This window comes from Brassica napus, chromosome A3 (assembly GCF_020379485.1).
Source record: "Brassica napus cultivar Da-Ae chromosome A3, Da-Ae, whole genome shotgun sequence".
NCBI lineage: Eukaryota > Viridiplantae > Streptophyta > Magnoliopsida > Brassicales > Brassicaceae > Brassica > Brassica napus.
Window position 1 is genome coordinate 14,876,522 of NC_063436.1, and position 25,816 is coordinate 14,902,337.

At 40.6% G+C, this 25,816-nt stretch overlaps 10 protein-coding genes across 14 annotated transcripts; 4 read left to right on the forward strand and 6 right to left on the reverse strand.

The window, feature by feature from the left end:
- Nucleotides 1–80: 80 nt before the first annotated feature.
- LOC106438872 (probable calcium-binding protein CML40) lies at nucleotides 81–564 on the reverse strand. Its single transcript, XM_013880153.3, has one exon. The coding sequence runs from the start codon at nucleotides 562–564 to the stop codon at nucleotides 139–141; it is 426 nt and encodes a 141-aa protein (XP_013735607.1). The 3' UTR covers nucleotides 81–138.
- A 509-nt stretch (nucleotides 565–1,073) lies between these two features.
- Nucleotides 1,074–2,648, forward strand: LOC106438870 (probable adenylate kinase 7, mitochondrial). The gene is made up of 3 exons (XM_013880151.3): nucleotides 1,074–1,598; nucleotides 1,832–1,972; nucleotides 2,072–2,648. The coding sequence occupies exons 1-3, from the start codon at nucleotides 1,278–1,280 to the stop codon at nucleotides 2,399–2,401; spliced, it is 792 nt and encodes a 263-aa protein (XP_013735605.2). The 5' UTR covers nucleotides 1,074–1,277; the 3' UTR covers nucleotides 2,402–2,648.
- Nucleotides 2,649–2,658: 10 nt separating this feature from the next.
- LOC106438867 lies at nucleotides 2,659–6,505 on the reverse strand. The gene is made up of 7 exons (XM_022716212.2): nucleotides 6,304–6,505; nucleotides 5,240–5,957; nucleotides 4,494–5,164; nucleotides 3,764–4,412; nucleotides 3,515–3,682; nucleotides 3,308–3,421; nucleotides 2,659–3,196 (listed from the first exon to the last, which is right to left on the reverse strand). Exons 2-7 carry the CDS (start codon nucleotides 5,942–5,944, stop codon nucleotides 2,885–2,887), a joined length of 2,619 nt encoding a protein of 872 aa, XP_022571933.2. The 5' UTR covers nucleotides 5,945–5,957; nucleotides 6,304–6,505; the 3' UTR covers nucleotides 2,659–2,884.
- Nucleotides 6,506–7,336: 831 nt separating this feature from the next.
- Nucleotides 7,337–8,844, reverse strand: LOC106438874 (ribosome-recycling factor). The gene is made up of 6 exons (XM_013880155.3): nucleotides 8,608–8,844; nucleotides 8,179–8,533; nucleotides 8,061–8,082; nucleotides 7,905–7,973; nucleotides 7,753–7,821; nucleotides 7,337–7,655 (listed from the first exon to the last, which is right to left on the reverse strand). Exons 1-6 carry the CDS (start codon nucleotides 8,816–8,818, stop codon nucleotides 7,572–7,574), a joined length of 810 nt encoding a protein of 269 aa, XP_013735609.2. The 5' UTR covers nucleotides 8,819–8,844; the 3' UTR covers nucleotides 7,337–7,571.
- Nucleotides 8,845–8,909: 65 nt separating this feature from the next.
- On the forward strand, nucleotides 8,910–10,702 carry LOC106438875 (50S ribosomal protein L13). Its single transcript, XM_013880156.3, has 6 exons — nucleotides 8,910–9,050; nucleotides 9,151–9,210; nucleotides 9,490–9,561; nucleotides 9,635–9,801; nucleotides 9,877–9,988; nucleotides 10,289–10,702. The coding sequence occupies exons 1-6, from the start codon at nucleotides 8,925–8,927 to the stop codon at nucleotides 10,505–10,507; spliced, it is 756 nt and encodes a 251-aa protein (XP_013735610.2). The 5' UTR covers nucleotides 8,910–8,924; the 3' UTR covers nucleotides 10,508–10,702.
- LOC125575527 (protein TPLATE-like) lies at nucleotides 10,621–11,417 on the reverse strand. The gene is made up of 2 exons (XM_048776171.1): nucleotides 11,175–11,417; nucleotides 10,621–11,079 (listed from the first exon to the last, which is right to left on the reverse strand). The coding sequence occupies exons 1-2, from the start codon at nucleotides 11,328–11,330 to the stop codon at nucleotides 10,714–10,716; spliced, it is 522 nt and encodes a 173-aa protein (XP_048632128.1). The 5' UTR covers nucleotides 11,331–11,417; the 3' UTR covers nucleotides 10,621–10,713.
- Nucleotides 11,311–14,124, reverse strand: LOC106438873 (serine/threonine-protein phosphatase 6 regulatory ankyrin repeat subunit B-like). The gene is made up of 2 exons (XM_048776167.1): nucleotides 13,071–14,124; nucleotides 11,311–12,741 (listed from the first exon to the last, which is right to left on the reverse strand). The coding sequence occupies exons 1-2, from the start codon at nucleotides 13,782–13,784 to the stop codon at nucleotides 11,449–11,451; spliced, it is 2,007 nt and encodes a 668-aa protein (XP_048632124.1). The 5' UTR covers nucleotides 13,785–14,124; the 3' UTR covers nucleotides 11,311–11,448.
- Nucleotides 14,125–15,638: 1,514 nt separating this feature from the next.
- Nucleotides 15,639–16,486, reverse strand: BNAA03G27310D. The gene is made up of 2 exons (XM_013880157.3): nucleotides 16,296–16,486; nucleotides 15,639–16,175 (listed from the first exon to the last, which is right to left on the reverse strand). The coding sequence occupies exon 2, from the start codon at nucleotides 16,168–16,170 to the stop codon at nucleotides 15,793–15,795; it is 378 nt and encodes a 125-aa protein (XP_013735611.1). The 5' UTR covers nucleotides 16,171–16,175; nucleotides 16,296–16,486; the 3' UTR covers nucleotides 15,639–15,792.
- Nucleotides 16,487–19,498: 3,012 nt separating this feature from the next.
- Nucleotides 19,499–23,021, forward strand: LOC106438877 (peptidyl serine alpha-galactosyltransferase-like). Its single transcript, XM_013880158.3, has 7 exons — nucleotides 19,499–20,167; nucleotides 20,311–20,725; nucleotides 20,823–21,023; nucleotides 21,120–21,616; nucleotides 21,681–21,845; nucleotides 21,928–22,171; nucleotides 22,261–23,021. Exons 1-7 carry the CDS (start codon nucleotides 19,866–19,868, stop codon nucleotides 22,864–22,866), a joined length of 2,430 nt encoding a protein of 809 aa, XP_013735612.2. The 5' UTR covers nucleotides 19,499–19,865; the 3' UTR covers nucleotides 22,867–23,021.
- A 286-nt stretch (nucleotides 23,022–23,307) lies between these two features.
- Nucleotides 23,308–25,812, forward strand: LOC106438880 (protein WVD2-like 7). Of its 5 annotated transcripts, none has more exons than XM_048776176.1 (8): nucleotides 23,308–23,807; nucleotides 23,937–24,503; nucleotides 24,581–24,832; nucleotides 24,898–24,959; nucleotides 25,042–25,107; nucleotides 25,183–25,249; nucleotides 25,342–25,515; nucleotides 25,586–25,812. In XM_048776176.1, exons 1-8 carry the CDS (start codon nucleotides 23,757–23,759, stop codon nucleotides 25,598–25,600), a joined length of 1,254 nt encoding a protein of 417 aa, XP_048632133.1. In that variant the 5' UTR covers nucleotides 23,308–23,756; the 3' UTR covers nucleotides 25,601–25,812. The 5 variants fall into 5 exon arrangements, with proteins under 5 accessions (XP_048632133.1, XP_048632134.1, XP_048632131.1 ...); XM_048776177.1 differs by having other exon boundaries at nucleotides 23,397–23,807; nucleotides 24,578–24,832; nucleotides 25,051–25,107; XM_048776174.1 differs by having other exon boundaries at nucleotides 23,398–23,807; nucleotides 24,578–24,832.
- The last annotated feature ends 4 nt before the right edge of the window (nucleotides 25,813–25,816 follow it).

Below are 25,816 nucleotides of genomic sequence, written 5' to 3' on the forward strand. Positions count from 1 at the left end.
TATCTGTGATGTTTAAAGTTATGATGTATGTGAAACTCTTAGGCTGTTTGAGCATAGAAATGAAATTAACAGATGACAAAAAAGAAAGAAAGGTGGCTAGTCCGTTTATAAAACTGTATATAAATATATCCCTACATATTATTGCATCATAACCCTAAACTCATCAAAGTTAATAATTCCATCGCTATTAATATCAAATTGCGAAATCATAACCTCGCATTCTTCAAGGCTTTTGGATTCCCCCAACAAACTAAGCATCCTCTTTAAACTTTTAGGGGTGATGCCTTCACTCTCTTCATACATCTTGAAAGCTTGCTTCAAGTCATTCTCCTTGTCTTCCTCGTCTCCTTCTTCCACCAGCTTCACAAACTCCTCGAGTTCCAAGGATTTATGAGTATGTGTATCCGTTGTCTCTTCTTCAGGTACGACCTTTTCCCCGGACTTAATAGCATCGACACATCGTTCGATGGTGGAAACAGAAACATTCCCTTGTTGGCTCTTGTCAAAGCAACTAAATACCCTTTGATACTCTTCACGTTTTGTAACGTTCTTGCTATTCTTCATAGAATATCAAATAAGAGTTGAGAGAAGGGAAAAATGAAGAAGAGAGGATATGAATATAGTAAAGATTATGTATCTTCTTTCCTTGGAGCTTTGAGGCATTAATAGAAATGTGGAATACTTTATATATAGAAGAAGATTGGACCAGGGAGGTTAAAAGAAAGAAACATGTTCAATATTGAACCGTACGTTTACATATGTGGTCGGAGTTTCTTTACGGCGCTTCAAAGGACAAGAGACACTTAGTTCCCGCGGCTTTTAATTCCTAAAGTTGACAAGTTTACCATTGTTTTCTTTGTATAAGGAATTGCTCGGTGATTTCGTAACTAAGACGAGGAAGATTCCGTTGACTTTGACTATTCTTCTTTCGTGATCGTGAGCAAGCTCTTACATCAGGAGAATAGATTTTCTGATATTGGCTTTAGAATGTTCGTTGACATTTTGGATCATTGAATACAATTGGGCCTCTATAATTATGGGCCTGGGCCGAGCATAAAGTATGGGTTTGTTACTTGAACCTAGATGCAGCTGTGAGGTAGAGAGTCAACAACGCAGTGAGTGGCAAATATCCGTGGATTAGTGAAAAAGGGAGGGGCAGTTAAGACAGAGAGAGAGAGTTCCCATCTGTGTTGTTTGTTGTTAAACCTCAACCTCGCATTCATTCCAACTCTGTCTCCTCTCTGAATCCGCCGCCGCCACGCCTGACACCAATCACCATGGCATGGGTGAGCCGCGTGAGAGGAGGAGTTTCGCCGCTTTCAAGGCTCGTTGCGGCGGCGCGGCGATCGTTCGGATCATCGGCGGCAGTGGCGGTTGACTACGACTCCGATGAGGAGTACGTGTACGGTGGCGAGCCGAGACTTGATTTGGAGAGGTCCGGGAGGGAGAGGGGAGTGCAGTGGGTGGTGATGGGCGCGCCTGGAGCCTGGAGGCACGTCTTCGCAGAGAGGCTCTCAAGCCTTCTTGAAGTTTCTCACATTTCCATGGGATCGCTCGTCCGTCAACAGCTCAGCCCTACATCTTCTCTCTACAAGCAGGTTGGTTACTTAATGGTTTAATTAGGATTTTTTTAGTTTGTTACTAATCTTGCATTGATTGATTGCAAAGTTGTTTAAATGTTTTGTTCTTCTAAGGAAGGAAATAGTTATCATTTACTAATGATAAAAACAACATCTCCGTTTCCTGTTTTGGAAATTCGTTTGTAAAAGTGTTTTCTGAGCTTTTATTTAAATTCTCTTATCTGGTTCTGGTCTGTACAAAAAATATACAGATTGCGAGTGCTGTAAATGAAGGAAAGCATGTTCCCAAGGGTCTCGTGTTTGCTTTGCTATCAAAGCGCCTTGAAGAAGGCTATGCACGTGGAGAATCTGGTTTCATTCTTGATGGCATTCCCCGCACTCTTATTCAAGCCGTGAGTGTGTTGTTGCTCTTTTTTTTTATTTGAGTTTCTCCAAAACAGCCATTTGATTTCCACTGTTTCTGAATATTATTATTCTTCTTTTCCCCGCAGGAAACTCTTGATCAAATCGCTCAGATTGACCTCGTTCTGAATCTTAAATGCTCTGAGGAGCACCGAGCTGCTCTTAGTGAAACACCTCTACCTCGCCAGGAGTTCCTCGGCTCTTCTATCTTACACTCACCTGTTGCAATCAAATCCCGGAGGACGGAGAGCCTGAGTGTCTACGCAGAGGAGGTGAAGCCCCTGGAAGATTACTACAGGAAGCAGAGGAAACTTCTGGACTTTCATGTCGGTGGTGCTGCCACATCAGCAGAAACATGGCAGGGCTTATTGTCAGCCTTGCATCTGAAGCAAGCGAATTCACAGAAGCTGACTCTGTGATGATGATGAACGAACACAGCATAGTCTTCTAAGCTTTGCTTTATAAATTTTGATCCTTTTCTTTTCGTTTTGTTTTGATGTGGGTCTGTTTCAGCCTTCAGGCAGGCACCACCTAATTTTTCTTTTGCTTTCACAATATGCAACTCAAAAAGTTAAGTTTTGCGAGAGAGATCCTAAAGTGATGAGGATGAAACACTTGAAAGCTTGTAATGAGTCTATAAATATATATAGAGTAATAATTTCCCTATAACCCAATGTTGTCCTTGATTGATATTTATTAGTGTTAGCATAGATTTGCTTTACTTGTTATACAACCTTGTGCACGTCTCTGCAACACACTCGCACAAACATGTCTTTGATACTGTTACTTGCGATAATTGTGCTACATTCTATACATACCAACACCAACAACGAACTGGCAAAGACATATAACACCACCGTAAGTGAGAACTGAAACAGAAAAACACATCAATGTCTGGTTGGTCAGTCCCCGTTGGTCCAACACTCCCTGAGAAGTTGATACCTGACAGTCTCATCTGCACAGCCATTATTGACCTTGTTAGAATCCGCCTGTTGAAGAAGAACAACAGCCAACGGCGAACTCAGCTCATCAAGCTCGTCGTCGCTAGTGTAGGCTTTTCTTGTAACCGAAGACCTGATTCTGCATAGCTTAGGGGCTTGAGGCTGTCCAAAGTCTCCAATGATAGTGGATATTGAAGTCCCCGAAGGTGGAGAGTACACCGGAGGAGGTGCCGTACATGGATAGCTGGTGATCATAGCCTTCTCTTCACCCTCCTACAAGGGGCGAGGGCATCATCATCACGTTTCTGTTAGTAAAATTAGCTTCTTGACTTTGGATTAAAGAAAAAGGGGGGGGGGGGGGGGGGGGGGGGGGGTGGGTCTCACCTCTGATTCAAGAGCTTCGAGTACAGCAACAGGAACTGGGTCAGGGCAAAACTCATCCGGGACAAAATGATTCAAGACTCTCTTGATCAACGGTGCACCAAACATTGGGCAAACCTTCACAATGACGAGATAGAATCAATAATGAAAACACAAAAATGAAGTTTATAATTATTATTTTTGTTTAAAAAGAGAGTTGCATTTTTGGACCTCTTTTCTAACACAAGTGTTGAGGAGCATATCTTTTGGAAGCATCATTAGATCACTTAACGCCTTGAGAAGAATAAAAGTCTTGAAAGATGTACCAACGTAGCTGCTATTCTCTTCGTCATCATCGATGCCGAATAAATCAGTGAGCCACCTGGACCAGTTTCCTATCTGTTTAAAAAGAAGTTAAGAAATGCATCAAGGCATTGCATTGCATTGCATTGGGAATTAAAGCTGAATGAATGCACTAACCGAGTTTTTAAGCAGGGCACCAGAACCGAAACTTGTAATGGAACAAGGAATAGGCAAGACCCTGGAGTCAGCAATGGGATCAGAGAGAGGGTCTGTTGGGAAGTTTTCATCAGAATCACGAAGAATAGCGTTGAACATTGCGACATCCAGGCGAGCCACGCACTGTTCCATAATGAGACGCGCAGGGAGGGGCAAACAACCACATTCATGGCCACTAGCTCGCAGAGGGCATAGACGCTCGTGTGCTTCCCTGAAAGCCTTTTTCCAAAGCTCTAATGAGAAGTCACCTTGTTCCTGGTTCACCGAACTCGGACTTCTACCAAACTTGTTTTTCTTTAAGGCTCCTGAACCATTGGCTGCCGAAGACTGCATACGCGGTGTCAAAGTCTGCCACCATATGGATTCTACAACGCGTGAGAAGATCCAAGCTTCCACTTTCTCAAGGGCTGTTATGAATGTTCCAGGGTCATCCCAGCCACCAGTGTTCTTTTTGCTTAGGGAAGAATCTTTCCACGTCAGGGATGATGATCCTTGTCTCTGTGTCTTACTTGTCTTTGGTCCAGGACCAGCTGAAACAGGCAGTTCCTCAGAATGATTATCACTTATGATCGCCCTCAGAATGATTGTGTTTGACAACCAATATGTCAATCTGCGATCCAAAGTAGTTTTGTTTTTTACTTTTAAATAATATCTGAGAGGAAAGTACAAGTGAGTATGAGAGCATACATACCTAGGGACATCGTTGCCGCAGGCTTTGGCGACAGTAACCAACCCGGAGACAGCACTTTTAGCAGCATTAGCCCTTCTTGTTGAAATTAGATGGTTATCTCCTCTACAAGCATGAAGATAGAGCCTCAAAAGACGTCTAGCAGGCGCATGGACTTTAGCTGATGAGCTTGCATGCTCTGCAACCACCGAGTAGAGCGCTGCTTCAATGGCTGCAGCCTCGCATAGCTCGCCTTCAAGCTTCTTTACTCTACTTTCCAAGTCCTTGACTTTGCTCTCCAACGTGGTGTTGCTGCGTGGAAACACCTTAGCTTCTTTTCTTTCGCTATTGCTCCGAGATATCTCCAGGGATGACCTAACAGACTTCACCTTCCTGGGTTTCTCAACTCTTCTACTCTCTCTTTCCTCCTCATCACTCACCAAATCTTGTTGACTAGTAGTTTCAGGCGAGGAGGCGTTTACGGAGTTGTGTAAAGGCATAATAGACTTGGTCTCTCCGTTTACCAGCTTAGCACAGTCCTTGAGCTCATCAGAGACACAAGTGTTGGGTGCAGAATCAGGAACGTCTACAGGGAGATTAAACACAGAAGATAGATCATCAACTGAGGAGGGAATCTGGTCTCCTTGAGATGCTGCTGATTCTGATCTCTTGTTTACTCTCCTCTCATGTTCTTCCTGTTAAATAAATAATGAGAGACCATTTAGAAACAAAAGAATATGGAAATGTTGCCATTCATCTTGATTACCTACCTCTTCAGTGGGCACAGAAAAAGCAGCATTAGACTCCAAAGTTGAAGATGAAACAACAGTCAAGGAGGAGTGGGAGGAAATGTCATCGTCTGTGATGGAAGCAATCTCAGCTTCCTTATCGTATTCCTCGTTCATTAAGGCAGACACAGATTCACCACCGTCCTTGGAGCCGTTCCTAGAAGAAGAAGAAGTGGAACGTATGGGTTGAATAGAGAGGTGCAAAACAGGCTGAGTTGTATTCCGGTAGCTTCTTTTGCTGTTCATTGGAGCAGTCAAGCTCAGGCTCTCTTTCACAATGCCGTATTCCGCCAGATCAACCGTGGCAGTAGCCAAGAGCTGATGTGTTTTCTCTCTGCGAGCCTCGTACAAGTTGAGCTCCAGGAGGTTCTTGAAGAATACTACATCACACCCCTTGTTCCGAGCAGAAGCAGACGCATCTTTCAACAAGGTTAGGGGAAGCTTAAAGGAGTGGTTGAATTCGATTTTGCCTTCGCCAATGACTGATCCAAGAGAAGGAGCAACGGCATCTGTTGTCCCTGAGTTGCGCTCACCATTCTCCCACTGGATTACAACGGAGCGCAGTGATCTAAGGGACTGAGAAGGTGGCCAAGGCTTGATGTCATGAATGTGGATCAGGTAATCTACTTGTATGGAGGAGGAGGAGGAGGAGCCTCTTCTGTTCTTCGAGCTTAACCCCAAAACCATTTTGCCTATCAAACTGTAATAAATAATACTATGAATCAATAATACCCACTAAAGTAACAAAGCCTAGAAAGCTTTGCCTAACCTAAGAACTCAACGATTTTTTTTTTTCAATGTGAATTAACTAGCGAAGCGATTAGAAAGATGTTTAGACAATGCATCGACCAAGAAAGCACAAGTAGAATAAAGAGGAGAGCTCATTTCAAGAGATTTTCTGAATGGAGTCTTTGTTTGCATATCTTACATCAGATCCAATCAACCAACATAAATTATATTGCAAAAAAAATAGAGCAGTCAATGTAATATGCAGAGCATTCGCGAGAACACTACTAAGGAGTCGTCAAAGTGGTCTTAGAGAATACCGAACAAGTGCAGAATCTCTGCAACGAAAATGTGAATACTTCCTCTTCTTCCTCCTCCTTTTCTTCTTCACCGAAGACTGAAATTTCCGATATTTTATAGCTTTTTTTTATTCTTTCCTTTTTTATTCTTGTGTGCGTTTTTGTTGATTAGAGGATATGAGCCACTGACAGAGAATGGCGAATCTATAGAGAAGCAAAATTAGAAATACAGAAACAATTAAATAAACAATTATGATACCAAGAAAATGAGAAAAAGAATAATTTCATTTTTGTAAATATCTGAAACTGAATTTAAAAAAGAAAAAAAAGGAGTTTGGTCGTGCAATGATCTATTCAAACGACGTCGTTACGAGGATACCCGGTTCTGTTTCAGTAGGGATTAAAAGTGAGTTTCGACGCGCTTTTAAGCGTCTTCAGATAAAACCTCATAACTTTGGCTAGATTTCCTTCTTCTCCGACATTAATGCGAGTGGGCAAAATTGGATACTATTATGTCTTAATCTTTTTTTCCTTTTCTTGTTAGAAACCAAATGTATACATGTCTCTGTATCTTTTTGCCGACAAACTATATGGCTTATATAATAATAAGAGACCTACATTTTATTCATAGTTAAAAAATACATTAGTTAAATGCAGCTAATTAATAAATAATAAGATTGTGTGGTAGGTGAAGACGGTTTCTTATTTCTTATTTTTTTTTCGTTGAAGAGATGAGCTGAGTTTAATCGGATACCATGTATGAAGTTTTAAAGAATTGAGTTATTGGGATGTTGAGATAAGCTTGTTATATACTTGGATACTTTCTTAATAAACTAATCATTGCTGAGTTATTCTTTGCTCTTATTACAAATAGGATTAGAGAAATGGGGTTGTAACAAATTCACCAAAAGATATCATGTTAATTTATTGGTACAAAATTGACTCATCTCCAACCTCCTTTACCTTGAATTTCAAGTTTGGAAAGTTCTCTCCAACTACAAATGCCAATATATAATTTCTTTTGTTAATTCTAATCCCATTATAAAATATAAAATTAGTAAACATGCAATTTATTTGAAAGAAAAAATAATTAAAATAGACTTTCCCGGGCCCTTGAAGGGCCTTTCAGCAGTTGTGTATCAGCAGGTCACTTTGCGTACAAGACCCCCAAATTGAACATTCAAAAACAAATGTATTGAATTCTTTGGACCATCATCTATAATTAAAGGTACTAGTAAAAAGAAGACTGAAACTGGTTCAGGTTTGGGATGATGGATAAGAAAGTGAGATCAAGCTTGGGTGGTGATCTCATTCTCTTTGGACTTGCACATGTCCTCTGCTGACTTTACAAACTTCTTCGTCAACTCTTCAACCTGTAAACAGAAAAGACAAAAGAAAGACGCCATATATGCTTCATTCAACAACACGGACCAAGGAAACCAATTATGCGGAAAAGATTAGATCACTCACTTCCTTCTCGAGCCTTTTAACTTCGTCTTTTGGTAGACCTGAGGCTCCTTTCTTTACTGTGTCCAGTGCCTGCAAACAAAATGTCTCTGATCATAATTAGATTTGGGATTCACAGGAGACAGTGTCAATGGAAGGTATTTAAAGCTCTCTACCTTTTGACGAGCTCTTCGTATGCTTTGCTTGACAACTTCACTGGACTTGGTTACAATCTTGCACATTGCCTGGAGGTTGGTTCATTAATTAATTATAGGGGTCAAAGGCTAAAAAATAAACGCAGCAATAATGAAACAAGAGTTGGATTGTAATACCTGAACATGCTCCTTGGTCAATCTGCTCCAAAAAAGATAAAAACAGGCCAAGTCAAAATCGAGGGAACAATGTAATCAGAGAGAGAGAGAGAGAAGAATGAATGAATGAATATCGTACGGAGGGATAGATGCGATGAGTCTTTGGCCATCGAGCTTTGGGTTTAAACCCAAAGGTGAGGAGACAATAGCTTTCTCAAGCTCCTTAACAGTATCAGGATCGTAAGGATTGATAGAGAGGGTTTTAGGATCGAGGACAGAGACCAAAGCTAAGTGATTGAGAGGCATTTTGAGACCACCAGTTTCAACAACAATGTGATCAAGCATTCCTGGAGAAGCTCTGCCAGTTCTGAGTTTAGTGAGATCGCGAGACAAGGCATCAATGGCAGCCTCCATCTGCGAAGTCGCTGTGGCTTTGACGCTAGGCCCAATATCCACCGGAGGAGATACGTCCGCCAATCCTCCAGAATCATCCCCTGAAGATGAAGAAGAAGAAAATCATTAGGATTCACATCAACTACTAGTAAAAAAGAATCTTCTGTGTACATACTTGATTTTTTGCCTTTGGCGAAGCCTCGACGAGAATCTCTGAGGAAACTGGGCAATTTCAAATCCAAATCCAAATCTGGGGCTCTCAGGAGGGTGGTGGCCTTGTGCGAGTAATCGCGACCAACAACTAAGGAGGAGGAGGAGGAAGAGCATCTTCTGAGAAACGCAATCGCATTTCGACTAGTTGCAGCTCGTCTCACGAACATAGCCATCTCAAACTTGCAACTTTCGAACAACCCTCTGACCAGACTTCCCTAGCTGCGCTAAAACCCTCAGACCACAACTCAAACTTATGTATAATAAAGTTGAAAAAGGTATATGTCTTTAATTAAATTACCAAACTACCCTTTGTTCCTTCTTCTTGTAAAACCCTTTCCTTTTTGTTTGGTCGCTCTTAGATCTTCTTCGCTTCTCACCTCCGCCGTCGCTTCTCACCGGTCAGCTGTGAGTCATCTCTCTCTCTCTCTCTCTCGCTGCAGACTTGTCTAATATGAATCACTACATTTCTGCGATTTTATGTTGTGTTTGCCATTCTCTATCTTAGCTGAACAACCAAACCATGGCCACTCAAGCTGCTGCTGCCTCTTTCAATGGCAACCTTAAGGTAACAACAACAAAAGCTTTACTTCTTTTTCGATTTTATTCCTTCGCTTTTTCTTTAGGTTACTGTTCCAATAGTGAACGTTTAGGTCCATGTAATTACACATTTCCTTCCTTAAATTCATTTCATGTGCAACGATTATCACTTGTTGCTCATAGTGGTGTTTCACCTATGCTTAGCAGCAACTAGTGTATCTTGGAAATCAGAAAATGATCACTTATATGCAAGGAACTCGCATCCCTTCTTTGATATTTGATTTTGTACATTATTTTTCCTTGCCAGAAAGCTGTGGCAGGTATCAAGCGTATCAATCTCGATGGTCTTCGTTGGCGTGTTTTTGATGCCAAAGGCCAGGTACCTTCTCTTCTCTTCTCTTTCTTTTATCTTTGTTGTTCAATAATATCTTAAAAAAAACAAACTCCTCTAGGTTCTCGGTAGACTTGCTTCTCAGATATCTACTGTCCTTCAAGCCAAGGATAAGCCTACTTATTGTCCTAACCGCGATGATGGCGATATTTGCATTGTTCTCAATGCTAAGGATATCGGCATCACCGGCAGAAAGCTCACCGACAAGTTCTACCGCTGGCATACTGGGCAAGTCCCATCTTCTTCTTCTGCTATATTTTCTTCTACTTAAAAATATTTACCCCTCTCTTTCTTTGCTTACAGGTACGTTGGGCACTTGAAAGAACGGAGTCTGAAAGATCAGATGGCCAAAGATCCCACCGAGGTCATCCGCAAGGCTGTCTGGCGCATGCTTCCAACTAACAATTTGCGTGATGTGAGTCCAGCCATTTTCTAATCACCCCCACTCTCTCAGTTTTCTAGAACACCTGGTTTTATTCTTTAACTCCTCTAGAATCCAGAAGATAGTTCTCAACACTTGGTCTGGCCATTTTGTTACTTGTTGCTTACCTTTTAATCTTTGGTGGTGGGAAAACTTGCTTTATTTATATGCCATGCCCCATGCATTAAGCTTGCCGATTTGGTTACTTGTTGCTAGTCTCATTGTTCAGTATCTGTTGAATACAACAAGAAGGTACTGAGTTTTTGTTTGTTCATGGTGGGTGGGGGTATATAGGACAGAGATCGGAAGCTGAGGATATTTGAAGGCAATGAGCATCCTTTTGGGGACAAGCCACTTGAGCCATTCGTGATGCCTCCTCGTACAGTGAGAGAGATGCGACCACGCGCAAGACGTGCATTGATCCGTGCCCAGAAGAAGGCAGAGCTGGCAGAAAATGGTGGAACGGAGGTAAAGAAAGGCAAGAAGAGGACTCCCTCTCAAGTAACTGCGTAGAAGAAATGCCTTCAGATTGTGAACTTAGTAATGTGATTCGTCTTATATAATAAGCAACGATCATAATGCAGGCGTGGATAATAAGCTTGTAAGGTTTTCTAGTTTCTTGTTGGTCACTTAACTTTTGAATTTGATAAAATTTGCGAATAGAACAAGATATCATAAAAGTGGCGATGATAAAACATCCTTGTCTCACTGATGCTTGTTTAGTTAACTTTGGTATATTTTCTATCTTTACACAACATATGCCATTCTTGGAGCACTGTGAAGCGCCATGTCTTCTTCTTCTTCTTCTTCTTCTTCTTCATTGAGATTTTCAGTTTCTCAGCTGCTGTTGCTTTCACTTCATCCTCTGGAATATACTCAACGCCCCCATCCGTTATATCATCACACCACCCCTGAAGATCTGACTCTATCTGTTTTGTGATTGATGCTTCTGAGGCTCTAACCACAAACTTGCACATCATGGTGGTCGTCTCGTCACCCAGATCCACGTTCCCGCTCACTTCACTAGCTCCAAATATCATCATGCCCACAAAACCTCCGTGCCACGTTTTTGCAGCGTAACAAAGCTGTAATGACAACAAGTTGAAGGTTTCTCAGACCTCCAAGGCTTTAAGGAGGAACAAGAAGGTTTAAAAGAAAACTGTGGCACTGAAATACTCACCTGGAATCCATCAACTGTGCGTATAATGTGGGAACATACTCTGTGGAATGGCTTGGAGAATAATGATTTGAGTTCGCTTAAAAATGGCGAAGCACCATATTGTTGGTTTAAAAGAAAACTGTGGCACTGAACAGACTCTGTGGAATCGTTTCTCATGGGTTTATAGATAATAGTATATACCTTAAACAATTATTTCGAACAACATGTGACTAACTTAAGTCTTTAAAAAACACATTACAATATTTCTGTTGGTCTACCCCGCGGATAACCGGCGTTATACCAAGACCGTAGCTGACGTTTTCACAGTCAAAGCTGAAGTACCAAAGCAGAAATAATGGCTCTTCAATCTCCTCCTCACCGAACCCTGCCGCTTCTCCTTTAGCTTGTTACTTTTCACCGGCTCAGGCCGGTTAAATCCAGACGGTCCAGCTATGTTCGTATCGACTAAGACTCCCTTCTGCTTAACATCAACCATGCTTGACGATGACGAAGCGGAAGAAGAGTGGATGGATATTTTCGAAAAAGAGCTCGAGCGAGTTCGCACCGAACCAAACCGCTTCTTCTTGGCTCTTGGACTCGACTGGTTACTTCTCACCGACAACGTTCTTTTATTGTTGTTATTAGGCAGAGCAGGAGAGGGAGAGGAAGTGCTGCTTTTCGAGAATCTCTGTCGGAGAGGCACAGGGGTTGTTTCTTGCGTCTCAAGAGCTGTCGACGTGATGCTGATCTCAGAGTCGTTCTTGGAATGGCCAGCTTGTTTCTTGATGATTCGTGGCCAGTGGAAAACGCTCTTCAATCTCTCAGTCGCAGAGTTAACGGAAGCGTTTCTGCATTTCTTGAGATGATGATTCTCATCCGTCACGTTTGCCTGACCAATCTCAATGGAACAGGAGCTGGATCTCACGTGTCTAGGGACAACCTTGTCAGGCACAGCTTCGAGTCTGGTGCTCAGGAAGATCTCAGCGTCCGATGTCCTAAAACGAGCTCCTGGGCTATAAAAGTTTCCTCTGTCCTTCAAGTGAGAAGCGACCACACTTGTGATACTTTGATCACGACAGCTGAACATCCCTCCAGCTGATACCAACCGTCGGAACAGGAGATCAGACGTCGGAGACTGCGGCTTATGCCTGATGAGATCAAGCGGAGTCATACCAGAGGCATCCTTGATGTTGATATCAATCGATTTCACAGACATGAGCATCTCAACGAACTCGAGAGGAACGTTTCCGGAGATTGCCAAGTGAAGAGCCGTACGTCCCTCGTTGTTCCTGCAGTTGACGACATCGCAGGGGGAGTTGGAGGCAGCGGATGTGATGAGACGGTTCATGAGCTCCGCGTGCTTGTCAAGCCTCTCGAACGCCGGAGTCTGGAAACCGGAGATTCCGGCGTGAAGGAAAGTGTCACCAGCGTTGTTTCGGGCGGAGACCAAAGATGGAGAGGCAGAGATCAGAGCTTGGACGAGATCAGCGTGGCCACGGTAGGCTGCAACGTGCAAAGCCGTGTTCCCTTGGCTGTCAATGGCTTCCATTATTAAAGGCCCGTATGAAGCCACAAGCTCTTTAACCACCTGCATCATTGCCAAGCTCATTAATCTCTCTATATATACTCCCTAGCTTCTAAAGTAAGATTTTCTAGAATTTTTTGAATTTATTAAGAATATAATAAATATTTACAATTATTTTTAATACAATTTCCAATAACTATTCACCGATAAAATTTAATTAATTCAAATATTCATAATTAATGTTCTTAAAAAATATACAAAATTTTAAATTTTTAATGTTCTTCAAAAATGTACAAAATTTTTTGTGAAACAAAATAAATTTTAGAAAATCTTACTTTCGGAAAAATGAAGGAGTATAATTTAGTTTAAAAAAAAAAGTGTGAGTTAGTTACCAGAGTTTTTCCTTTTCCGGCGGCTGCGTGGAGGATGGTGGAGCCCTGTTTGTCTCGGAAGGCTAGGACATCTTCAACAGAGCAATCACTGAGAAGTTCTCTGAGAATGACAAGATTGCCTCCTCTAGAAGCAGAGTGAACAGCTCTGTTCTTCATCTCCCTCTTGTAAGCCGCCGGAACATCACTATTTTGCTGATCAAAACCGCCGGTTTCGAACCTCGGACTAACCGCGAAATCGTAAATAAGACGGAACACGTCGTGGTTTTTGCTTCTCGCAGCGGCGTAGAGTATGTCAGTGACGCCGTACTCTCCTTCGCCGAACACGAAGAGAGGGTTCCTCTCGAGGAGATGGCGAACGAAACCTAGATCTCCGGCGGAGGCTGCCGTGTACATCAGCCAGCCGGCGTAACCAGACCGGATAAGAGTGTTGGCCTTGGAAGAACCTTCTTCATCGCAGGAGGCGAGGAGTTTTCTGGCGACGCGTGACCTGCAGGCGGCGACGTCGTGGAAGTGGGACTCGTCGTCGTCCCAGACGGTCTCGAGGCGGCGGATCCTGCGGAGGGAAGTGAGCTTCATGAGGTTATTGGAGTCGATCCGGAGAAGCTCGCGGACTAAGTCGTACTGGCAGTTGGCTGCAGCGTAATCAATAGGAGTAGCGTACCACCACTGATCGCCCGTGCTCTCCCACCTCAGAGGGAAGTAAGTCGGAGGCATAGCAACGGCGGGGCTGGAAAACTGAAAGAGTTAAGAGATTTCTTGGTCAGCAAGGAACAGAGAAACAAGAAGAAGAAAGGATTGGTCAGAGAAGGTGATCGGAGGGGATAATGTTTTGAAACTATTTTTTAAGTAATGAAAATGATCATGTGTACTTGGGGTCTATATAACCTCCAGACTTCCCGTAACCGAACCTGGGGGAATCTGGTGTTATTAACCAAATATCAAGCAATAAAATCTCATTTAATTGAATAAATCTCATTTAACAGGATAATACCGACACAAAAAATAACAGATATAATAATGGAGGGAAAAGAAAATGATAAACAAATACAATAGTGGTGGTGAGAGATGCCTAAATTCTTGAAAGTGAAAAAGGGAGTGTGATTGTAATGATACAGAGACACCGTGTCTTCTCTTCTTTCCTCTCAAGGGAATATGATAATGTGCAAAGACTAGACTGTATCAAAAGGTTAAATTACTTTTCCATACGAGTATTGAATTAGTGAATTATCCAAATCAGCTCGAATCATGGGAGTATTTAATTTGATATCAAACAAATTGAATGACGCAATTCAAAGATTAACAAATCCTAATATTCGTTACTAGTCCACTCTAGGATCTCAGTTATTAACTTATTAGAAAATTCATATACCCGTTAGTAGTGAAGCACTATTTGAAATTGAATTACCCCAACTAAAACATTAAACGCCAATATTTACTTTATTTAGAACAGGAAAAAGAAAATTCTAGCTCATTTCATTTAAAGACATTCGTGCATATGCAAGTAAAATAAAAACAATTAGAGATCATATACCATGTGATACGCCTAAATATTAGATAGAATAAAGTAATTAGACGACAAAAGATGGTAGCTTTTAAACACTAACATTTTGAAAAGAGGAATATAGGCCAACGTCAATGATTAATGTGATTCGGGTGGCCAACTACACCCAATAATCTCATATTAGTACACACGGGAAGGGCAAATTCTGATCAGCAAGCAATTTAGAATGCTTGATCATTTTTTGCCCTCTTGGTCTCTAGAAATCATGATCATATACATTTTTAATTTACACAACATAAACATTGTCGATTAAGTTAGCATAAAGGTAAGAAAACAAATGGAACATGCATATATAATAAACAAAGCCAGATATGGTTACGGTGTCAAAAGAGAAAAAAAATATGCATGTGAGAAGAAATAAAGTTAGCTTTATTTTTTGTTATACGTAAAAGCATGTGATGAGTGATTGAGTGGGTGACTCAATTTCAAACTGTTTTAAACTTTAATGGGCATGGGGATATAGCCATAAAAGCAATAAGTAGCTACTTGTCAGATACAGCAATATCATAGCAAATCAACAAGACATTAAACAAAACTTAACCGAACTGTTCATATAAGGTTAAAGACAGAGGATTGGTTTGGGTTAATTTCAGGTTCAACCACCAGACGACAAGAAAGCAAAATCAGAAGTAATCAAACACAAAACAAGATGAGATTGCAAGTCAGAGGAGGACAAGTAAGCAATAATGGAAGGATAGCAAAAGGGAGAAAGTGAATGATGTTTTAACTTTCTTTTGAAGATATTGAACCCCACACACAAGATGGAGATAGACAGCAAGAGTTGGTATCCACCCACCTCGAGCAGAAGAGTGATGATGCAATATCAATAATACTACCGGTCCCATCTAATGCTAAGACAGTAAACAGTACGTTTGATAGCTAAAACTGAACAGGTACACACACCAGCAGCATCTTTAAGAACCGCAACTCAATCCGTAAGAAAATTAAACAAAAAGTAGCTTGTGTTACAATCGCTGAACATATCATTTGGTCTAAAAAAAAAGCAATAGATGAAGCAGCAATTCTTATTGGGTTTACTAGGAAATTATAAACTCTGAAAATGTAACATAACTTAAATGATAGATAATCTTAACCACACCCCAAAAAACATTAAGCAGTAAGAAGCAAAATCAATCTAGATCTCTCTAAACCGGAGACAGATCAGTTCTTGGCCTTGATGGAGTTGTTCTCCTTGATTTTGGCACGGGTGTCAAGCTTGACAAAACGTTTGAGGTCATCGTAGGGAAGAGTCTCGACGTTCTTCCTCCTGAGCTCACTAAGGGCAGGTCGAATCTGGAGAAGACGCCAGAGCCAATCAGGGTAATCGGAGTCTGGAAGGATCTTGGGATCAGATCCATCTTTGAGAGTGTTCGCACCAACGACGGTGGTGGATTTGATCTCTTTGCTCAGAGACGATCCTTTAGGAGCATCGCTACCTCCTCCTTTCCCTCCTTTCTTCGCTTTGCTAGCTGCTGCTGCAAACGTTCTCCGCACCACATCCTTGGATCCTCCCGTTATCAATCCAATACGGTAATTCATTTCTCCTGAAAAAGAAATTAGGGGTTATGCAAGCAACGAATTACGATTCAAATCTTAAACAAAAGGTTTAATCTATCAGTGGATCAACGTAGGCATTGGTGAAGGGAGGAAGCGGAAGAACTTACTTGGGAGTTTCAGAGAGCGAACGCGGCGGAGATTAGAGAGAGTGAGGAAGAAACACAATCAACCAACCAACCAACGACGCTTTTCCTTTTGGGTTTTCTTTTTGAGCCGGCCCGAATGTTTCTAGGGTTGGGCCGAACACCAAAAACATTTAAGACAAAAAAAGATATCTCTGCTGGATGAATTTGTGTAAATTGAAGTATATTATAATTTATTCAATTTTATGTGTTTTTTTTTGTCAAATTCAATTTTATGTGTTTTATATAGATTGGTGTGATTTTTTTTGTTCAGTTTACCATGACTTTTACATAACTAACTCTGCTAACCAGAAATTCAAAAACTAAACTTTAACATAATAACAACTTTTAACCATATACCCCAAAATGGTGTGCTTCAAAGAATTAATAGATTATGAGGTTTAATATAGAACATATGATTGTAAATAAATGTTATAACATCCCGACATGTTGAAAGAACATTATTGTCTATTTTCAGAATAAGTGTGTTTAAATTGAATTAGTGAAACTATAAGGTAATCATGAAAAATGATTAGTGATATCATATGATTGATGTGAAATAAAACAAAATATTAGATGGCAATTGTAGGATTAGAAAACAAATGTTTTGAATTTATTAAAAATGATGATTGTAAGATCAAAGGATGGGAAACAACAAAATCTCAAAACTTACAATAGTTTTGGTTTATTAGGCATGCATAACACAATTTATTTGACAATAGTATATGTAGTCATTTTTGTTTGTTAGTTACAACAAAATTTATCTGATGATAAATATTAGTTTCGGGTTAGAGAACAACAACAGAGAAGTTTGAAACTCGGTACAAATCCCACCGATCACAGTAAAGACGAATGAAAACAAATTCAACAAAGAAAACATGCTAGAGAAACAAACAAAGTTGAGATGAAGGAAATACATATATAATTTAGTTACAAGATGAAAACCAAGACACTAACAGTTAGGGATGTTAACATGGGTAATTATCCATGGGTTTACCCAAATCCACTAATAATGGGTTGGGTTTTTACCCGTCTAAGATTTATTGGGTCGATCATGGGTATTAATTTTGAAACCCATATTTATATTGGGTAAATATAAAAGGGTAATGGTGTACCCATGGGTTTTCAGTTATATTATTATATTTTCACCATTTTCATTAAATTATATAAAATTTGCAAAAAACTTTTTTTCCGCCAAAACCGTAAAAATAAATTATCTCACAGAAACCAAAATATGAGTTTTCCCGCTGAAACCGAAAAATCAAGTTTTCCTGCCGAAATCGCAAAACCGAGTTTTCCCGCCAAAATCATAAAACCAAGTTTTTCCGTCAAAACCGCAAAACCGAGTGTTCTCAGAAAACCGCAAAACCGAATTTTCCCGCCAAAACTCCAAAACCGAGTTTTCCGCCAAAACCTTAAAATCGAGTTTTCCGACTGAAAACCGCAAAACCGAGTTTTCCGACTGAAAACCGCAAAACCGAGTTTTCCCGCCAAAACCGCAAACCCGAGTTTTCTCGCCAAAACAGAAAACCCGCAAAACCGAGTTTTCCGCCAAAACCGAGTTTTTCCACCAAAACCTTAAAATCGAGTTTTCCGACTGAAAACCGCAAAACCGAGTTTTCCCGCCAAAACCGTAAAACTGGGTTTTCTTGCCAAAACCGCAAAAATAAGTTTTTCCGCCAAAACCGCAAAACCCAAATTTCCTGCCAAAACCGCAAAACGAGTTTTCCTGCCGAAACCAAAAAATCAAATTTTCCCGCCGAAACGGAAAAAACGAGTTTTCCCGCCGAAATCGCAAAAATGAGTTTTCCCGCCAAAAACGCAAAGCAAGTTTTTCCGCAAAAATCGCAAAATCGAGTTTTTCCGCCAAAATCACAAAATGAGTTTTCCCGCCAAAACCGGAAAATCGAATTTTCCTGCCGAAACTGCAAAACCGAGTTTTTTCGTCAAAATCGAAAACGGGTTTTCCCGCCAAAATCGTAAACGAGTTTTTGCGCCAAAACAAGTTTTTCTATAAAATTGTGAAATCTTGTTTATATATTAAAGCTGACATTAATGATATTAATATTTTATATGATATTTTTAGAATAAATAAGATAATACTTTGGGTACCCATGGGTAAACCTATACCCTATTGGGTTATTTTTTGGGTTTGGATTTCAACTTTGATGTTTCTGGGTTTTTACAGGTTGGGTATAAACTGGGTTGGGTTATTTGTGGGTTGGGCTGGGCTGGGTTATTTTACCCTAAGTTAACATCCCTACTAACAGTAGTCGCCACTGTTGCGGAGATTAGTTGTGGGAAAACGATGAAAGTGGCTGCGTTTGGAGGTGGTGGAAGAGTTTTGTTGGGTCCACCAAAGTGACCACCGTCACTACTTGGTGATGGTGAAGGAGCCATTGCTGGAGGAGCGCGTTTTTTCCCTCCTTCACCATACGAAGAATCAGCAACCATAATCAACATGGCCAAGACGAGAACACAAATCATTAAGGTGAAGGAGACCAAATATCTCATCGCTGCAATATTTGATCCTTTCTCTTTGTATTGGTTTTTCTCTTTTTTTTTTTTTTGTTAGTTAAAATGACAAAGCCAGCCAAATCGCAAGAGGGGATATATATAACTAACATACACTCAATTGGCAAAATAGTTTACTGAGAGAGAATGAGTCAGATTCGTGTATGTTAGTGGCTTGAGGCAACATAACTTGGTCTCCTCCTACATGTAATCACACCAATAAAAGAATATATTAACAGACCAAAATGATGGCTCTGATAAGAAGTAAAAGTATGTAAACAACAACTACTCCTATTAAAGACAAGAATAAAATTTGTTTATAAAAGCATAACAAAAAGAACCACAGATTATAAGTTTCCAACCAAAAGAAAAAAAATCTGATAATCAAGAAACTGATATAATGCATATATAAATATTTAGGTTTTATATTACTTTAAAAGAGTTGCCTAAAACAATGAGAGGGAATATATACTAAATATAGAATGTGATGTGCATGTACAAGAATTTTAATAAGAAAAAAAAGAAATGGCCTTGTATAGACAAGTCAATATAAATGCGCCTGAATGTAACTAATTACCAAAATAAATGAATATTTGGAAGTAATTAAATAAATTAATGGGATCAGTTAATAATGAGGAAATGAAAAGGGAAAGTAAACGCTGGCAACTCGCCGTGTTTTGGAAGTATGTGAAAGAAGGAGGGTACTACTACTACTACTAGCACACGTCTCGCCGGACTCTGTGGGAGCCCAATTTCGGCGATTCAGAGTCGTCCTTCCGCCAACAAAACGCATAAAAACGTAAACTTTATAATAATAATAGAGAGAGAGAGAGTCTTTGATTATTCAAATCGAATCTGAATTTTAGAAAAAAGATATTGAGAGTAGCAGTTTGGTGTCGTGATGACCACTACCTAATCATAACCCACCTGTTGTTTTATACAAGGAACGCATGGATCCATCATCATCCTCCTCCTCCTCTGTCTCCATGCATTGACTTTTTTTTTTCCTCTGTTCCAATTCGAAATCGACCAACTTCCAAAATGCAGTGGGGTTTGATCCTGGTGATTGCGGCTCTGGCGGTGGCTTTCGGGTCCGGGTCGGCGGATGAATGGGGTCAAAGGGCACCGTATCGGATCCACACGCTGTTCTCGGTGGAGTGCCAGAACTACTTCGATTGGCAGACGGTTGGTCTGATGCACAGCTTCAAGAAATCCCGACAGCCCGGTCCGATTACCCGGTTATTGAGCTGTACCGAGGAGGAGATGAAGAGTTACAGAGGCATGGATCTCGCTCCCACTTTCCGCGTCCCCTCTTGGAGCAGACACCCTAAGACCGGTGACTGGTAATTAAACTCAAGCCAGTCTTGTCTTAATTGCATATGTCTTTTAAATTGCCTCCTCCCACTCAAAAAGTTTCGATTTTTTTGCTTGTCTTAATTGCATGTCTTGTATCGGAATTTTAAAAGCTATTGTCTTTTTTGGTTAGGTACCCAGCAATTAACAAACCGGTAGGAGTTCTTTACTGGCTTCAACACAGTGAAGATGCCAAGAATGTGGATTGGGTCGTTATTCTTGATGCTGACCAGATCATTAGAGGTCCTATCATCCCTTGGGAACTTGGTGCTGAAAGGGGTAGACCCTTTGCTGCCCACTACGGCTACTTGGTCGGCTGCGATAACATGCTTGTCCGATTGCACACAAAGCATCCTGAGCTCTGTGACAAAGTTGGCGGTCTTCTCGCTATGCACATCGATGATCTTCGCGTCCTGGCCCCTCTTTGGCTTTCCAAGACTGAAGATGTTCGCCAAGATACTGCTCACTGGTCCACCAACCTTACCGGTGATGTTTACGGCAAAGGTTGGATCAGTGAGATGTATGGTTACTCCTTCGGTGCTGCTGAAGTAAATTTCTTCTTGCCTCATTCTCTAACAGTTACAGTCTCTACAAATACTTTTGGTTTCCATTATATAAAAAGACTTTTGCGTTTTTGATCGACAGGCAGGACTAAAGCACAAGATAAACGACGACTTGATGATATATCCAGGGTATGTTCCACGAGAAGGTGTTGAGCCTATTCTGATGCACTACGGTTTGCCTTTTTCCATAGGTAACTGGTCTTTCACTAAACTTGACCACCACGAAGACAACATTGTCTATGACTGCAACCGTCTCTTCCCCGAGCCTCCATACCCAAGAGAGGTAGGGTAGGGGTAACTAACTCTTTAAGTAACAACAAGTTCTCAACTCCACTTCAAATACTAAGAAAACACTTTTTCATTATAAAATAATATATAGGTGAAAATGATGGAACCTGATCAGTACAAGCGAAGAGGTCTACTCTTGAGTCTAGAATGCATGAATACATTGAACGAGGGACTCATACTGCGCCACGCTGAAAACGGGTGTCCCAAGCCAAAGTGGTCCAAATACTTGAGCTTTCTCAAGAGCAAAACTTTCATGGAGTTAACAAAGCCTAAACTGCTTGCACCAGGAAGTGTAAATATCTTGCCAGACCAACACCAACACCAACACCAACACCAGCAGCCGCCACCCGTCGATGAATTCAAAGGACCTTATCCAAAGATCCACACACTGTTTTCCACCGAGTGCACAACTTATTTCGACTGGCAAACAGTTGGGTTCATGCACAGTTTCAGGTTGAGTGGTCAGCCCGGGAACATCACTCGGCTTCTCAGTTGCACAGATGAAGATCTTAAAAAGTATAAAGGTCATGACTTGGCCCCCACGCATTATGTTCCTTCCATGAGCAGACATCCTCTCACAGGGGATTGGTAAGTTTAACATCAGGAGGGTTTAAAGTTACTATAACTTGATCTGATATTTGGAATGAATCAGGTACCCGGCAATTAACAAACCGGCGGCGGTTGTTCATTGGCTTCACCACACAAATATAGATGCAGAATACATAGTCATTCTTGATGCTGACATGATCCTCAGAGGACCCATCACCCCGTGGGAGTATAAGGCAGCTCTAGGACGTCCAGTTTCTACTCCTTACGAGTAAATATACAAATCTCTCTTTCTCTGTTTGGAAGATGCATAAACTATTTCCTTTTGTTAAACTATTTCTTTTTGTTTGTAGCTATCTTATTGGGTGTGACAACGATCTTGCAAAACTTCACACGCGTAACCCCGAGGCATGTGACAAAGTTGGTGGAGTCATAATAATGCACATAGATGACCTCAGGAAATTCGCAATGTACTGGTTGCTGAAAACGCAGGAGGTTCGAGCAGACAAAGAACATTACGCAAAGGAGTTAACAGGGGATATATATGAGTCCGGTTGGATCAGTGAAATGTACGGTTATTCCTTCGGTGCTGCTGAGGTAAGACTTATCATAACCCTGTAATCCTCTGATCAGTGATTGTGATTAATTGGTCTAAAATACTTTGGTATATTGACATACAATTGCAGCTGAATTTGAGGCATATCATAAACAAAGAGATATTGATATACCCTGGTTACGTCCCTGAACCGGGTGTTGACTATCGAGTTTTCCATTACGGTCTTGAGTTCAAAGTAGGGAACTGGAGCTTCGACAAGGCGAACTGGAGGAACACCGATATGATCAACAAGTGCTGGTCTAAGTTCCCGGACCCGCCTACTCCTTCAGAGGTTCATGAAACGGACAATGATCTACGGCAAAGAGACCTTCTCAGTATTGAATGTGGACAGAAGCTAAACGAAGCTCTGTTGCTGCATCACAAGAGAAGGAACTGCCCTGAACCTGGATCCGAGTCCGAGTCGAAGGAGGAGAGTATCTCCTTGGGTTCGAGAAAAGTGGGAAAGTTGGAAACGAAACAAGCCAAAGGAAGCGATGAGACTACGGAAGAAACGACGTCAGAAGGGAGATTCAGCAGGTTGAAGATGTGGGTGATCGCTGTGTGGGTGATATCTGGAGTAGGGTTCGTGGTAGTGATGCTATTGGTGTGCTCCACTCGTAAAGTCAGGGCAAGAGGGAAAGGTTACAGAAACAAGAGACGAACTACTTCTTCCTACTCCAAGCCGGGTTTCGAATGATCCTGCGCTCATTTTGGCTTGAAAGTCTTTGAGCATTGTATTTGTAGAGATACAAATTAAAACCAAAAAGGATATTATTCCCCACAAAGTCATATATAGAGTTTATTTGTATTCTTAAGGATTTGTTCTTTGTTTTTAAGAATTTTAAATTGGCATTTTGTTCTTCTAACATGCAAAGGAACCAAAATCTCTTTAGTTCAAAGCACACGACATTAGGGACAAGCTGGAGGATGTCTCCAACTCCAACAACCTTTTAAGTTTTAACCAAAAGGTCACTTGAGTTTAGTAGCCCAAGTGTAAGCAGTCCTGAGTGTGTTAAGTCTGTACTCCCACTTTTTTTTTTTTTTGTTAAAAAGTACTCCCACTTCCAATGGATAATTTCATTTATTTATTAGGAAGAAGATTTTGCTTTAGAATTCTTATAGAAATTTAATGTTGTTGGATTCAAAAAAAAAAAATCTTCTGTTAATTTAAGCGAAATATTAGTAAACATGTTTTAAAAAGAAAACTATTGAAAACATTATCGTGTACCTAACAAAAATATATATACTTTAGAAGAAAAAATGATAATATATCTATTTAAAAAATAATATATTACGGACTACTTACTTTATCTCATAAAGTGTGTGCCTTTTCTTTTTATCTATCAACGGAATAAACAGACATGGTCCCAGGCTACCAGCAAAATTTTGAATTCAAATTTAAACAGTGAAAAAGCTAAATACAACGGACAAAAATCCACATTTCCACTTTTTTTTCTCTTTGTATTTTTTGTAAGCAACTCTTATATTCAAAACAAACTTGGGATCCTTGTAACTAACTAGATACAATCTAATTTTTCACTTGACTGTCTGTAAAATTAGAACCTTGTTCCAAAAAGATTAATTAGCATGGGAGAATCTGCTTGCCTCATGCAGCCATTCTCATACGCAGCTCCACAGGTGGGTTCTTCTCAGTTTCCTCATTCTTTCTACTTCCATTTCAGTTACATGTCTTACTTTTAACATTTTCTCTGTTTTGTTCATAGAGATTATTTCTAAGAAAGATGTATCTGTATCTTTGTGTAACAGGGAGATTCTCTTGGTGCTTTAGGACAGTCTGTGTCCTTTGGGAGATTCATGTCTGAGAAACTTGACTGGGAAAAATGGTCTTCTTTCCCCACACAGAACCGTTATGTGGCGGAGGCAGAGAGATACTCGAGGCCAGGGTCTGTGGCTCAGAAGAAAGCCTTCTTCGAAGCTCACTACAAGAAACTCGCTGCTGCAAGAAAAGCTGCCGCCGAAGAGGCACTCTTGCTCCGTCAACAAACCTCTGATGAGTTGGTTCCAGTTCAACAAGAAAAAGATATCAATGGCGTAGGAAAGAAAGAATCAGACCCCCCGGTTCTTGAGATTCCAAGAGCATCTTTAGATGCTGAAATGAAAGTAACTGCAGAAAAAGAATCAGACCCGGTTCTTGAGATTCCAAGAGCATCTTTAGATGCTGAGATGAAAGTAGTTGCAAGAAAAGTAAGCAGGTCTGGTAATAGACAGTCTGATGAGAAAGAGAACCGTGGGAAAGACGAGTCAAAGATCAATGGCAAAGGCTCTACAGTTAAAGAAGAACAACAGGTCGAGAAGACGCCTATGATCCCTAAGGTAAATTTTGATTATAGATTTTTTTTTTCCAATGGCTTCTTGTGTTCTTCATCTGTTAGTTTTTTTTTTTGAAGAAGAAGAAATCTAAAGAAGCACAACCAAAGAGCAGTACAAAGCCGAGAGTGTCTAAGCTCAATATATCGGAGAGGACTCCAAGTAAAAAGCCTAGTAACAAGAGCAGCTCTTACAATTTCACACCAGCAAAAGAGTTCAATAGGTTAGTGTCCATCATAAGGAAGATTGATGGGTCGTCAAGAGCTTCTTCCTCTAAGCTACAAACGAAAGAATGCAAAACTCCTCTCCGGACACCATCAAGCAATAATAATAAGGTGAGTGTTTCACTCATTTTATGATAGGGTAAACCAAAATGTTATAGTGATTGGATTAACTGTAGGTGTCTGCAAAGGGAATTGTGGAGGACTCTTTGTTCACCACACCTTTGTCTAGTAACAGAAGGTAAACACACACTGCCTCAATAAACTCTTTTAAGTACTTAAATGATGTGTGGTTAGAGAAGTAACTCATCAGGTGTTAAAAGTAAATGCAGAGCTCCTGATTCTTCTACCAAGACAGGTCGAGGAAGATGGAATTTCCTCCCTGCAGAGTAAGAACTCATCTTTAATTAAAAGAACTATTGCTCAGTTTAAATGTATAATGTGTGTTTATTGGGGAAAAAAAGCAGGACGCCGAGCTGCTTCACACCATTTGGATTAAGAACAGAGGAGAGAGCAGAGAGAAGAAAAAAGGCAAGATGAGTTTTGAGTGTATTTTTCTTTTCTTGGTTTCTACGCTTTAGTCTTTGTCGCTTAACATTTGTAAATGGTTCTTGATGTTTCAGAAGCTAGAGGAGAAATTCAAAGCCATGGAGGCACAGAAGGAGAAGAAGGAGAAGGAGGAGGAGAGGAGTGTGGAGAAAGAAGAGAGTAAACTAAGGCAAAGGCTGTGCTTCAAGGCGAAGCCACTTCCAAATTTCTACAAACACAGACCTAAATCCACTGACCAAACTAAAAAGGTAAGCTCATCATCTTTTATTTTTAATTGTTATGCCAAAGAACTTGAAAAAGATCACATTGTGTCTGTAGGCTCTGCTACGGTAGCAGAGAGAGAGAGATGTTAAAGAAATAAATCATTCATCCTTCAGAGATGTGAACTACTGTATATTGCGCAGTCTTAGCGCCTGTGTGGAGGATTAGTCTCTCTGGAAGGAATCCTTCAACTACTCTTTTATTCTTTTCTCTGAGACACACTGGATTTGATCATTTGTACTAATATTTGTAATTTTTGTGTTCTATAATATCTTTTTGCTTCTTTTT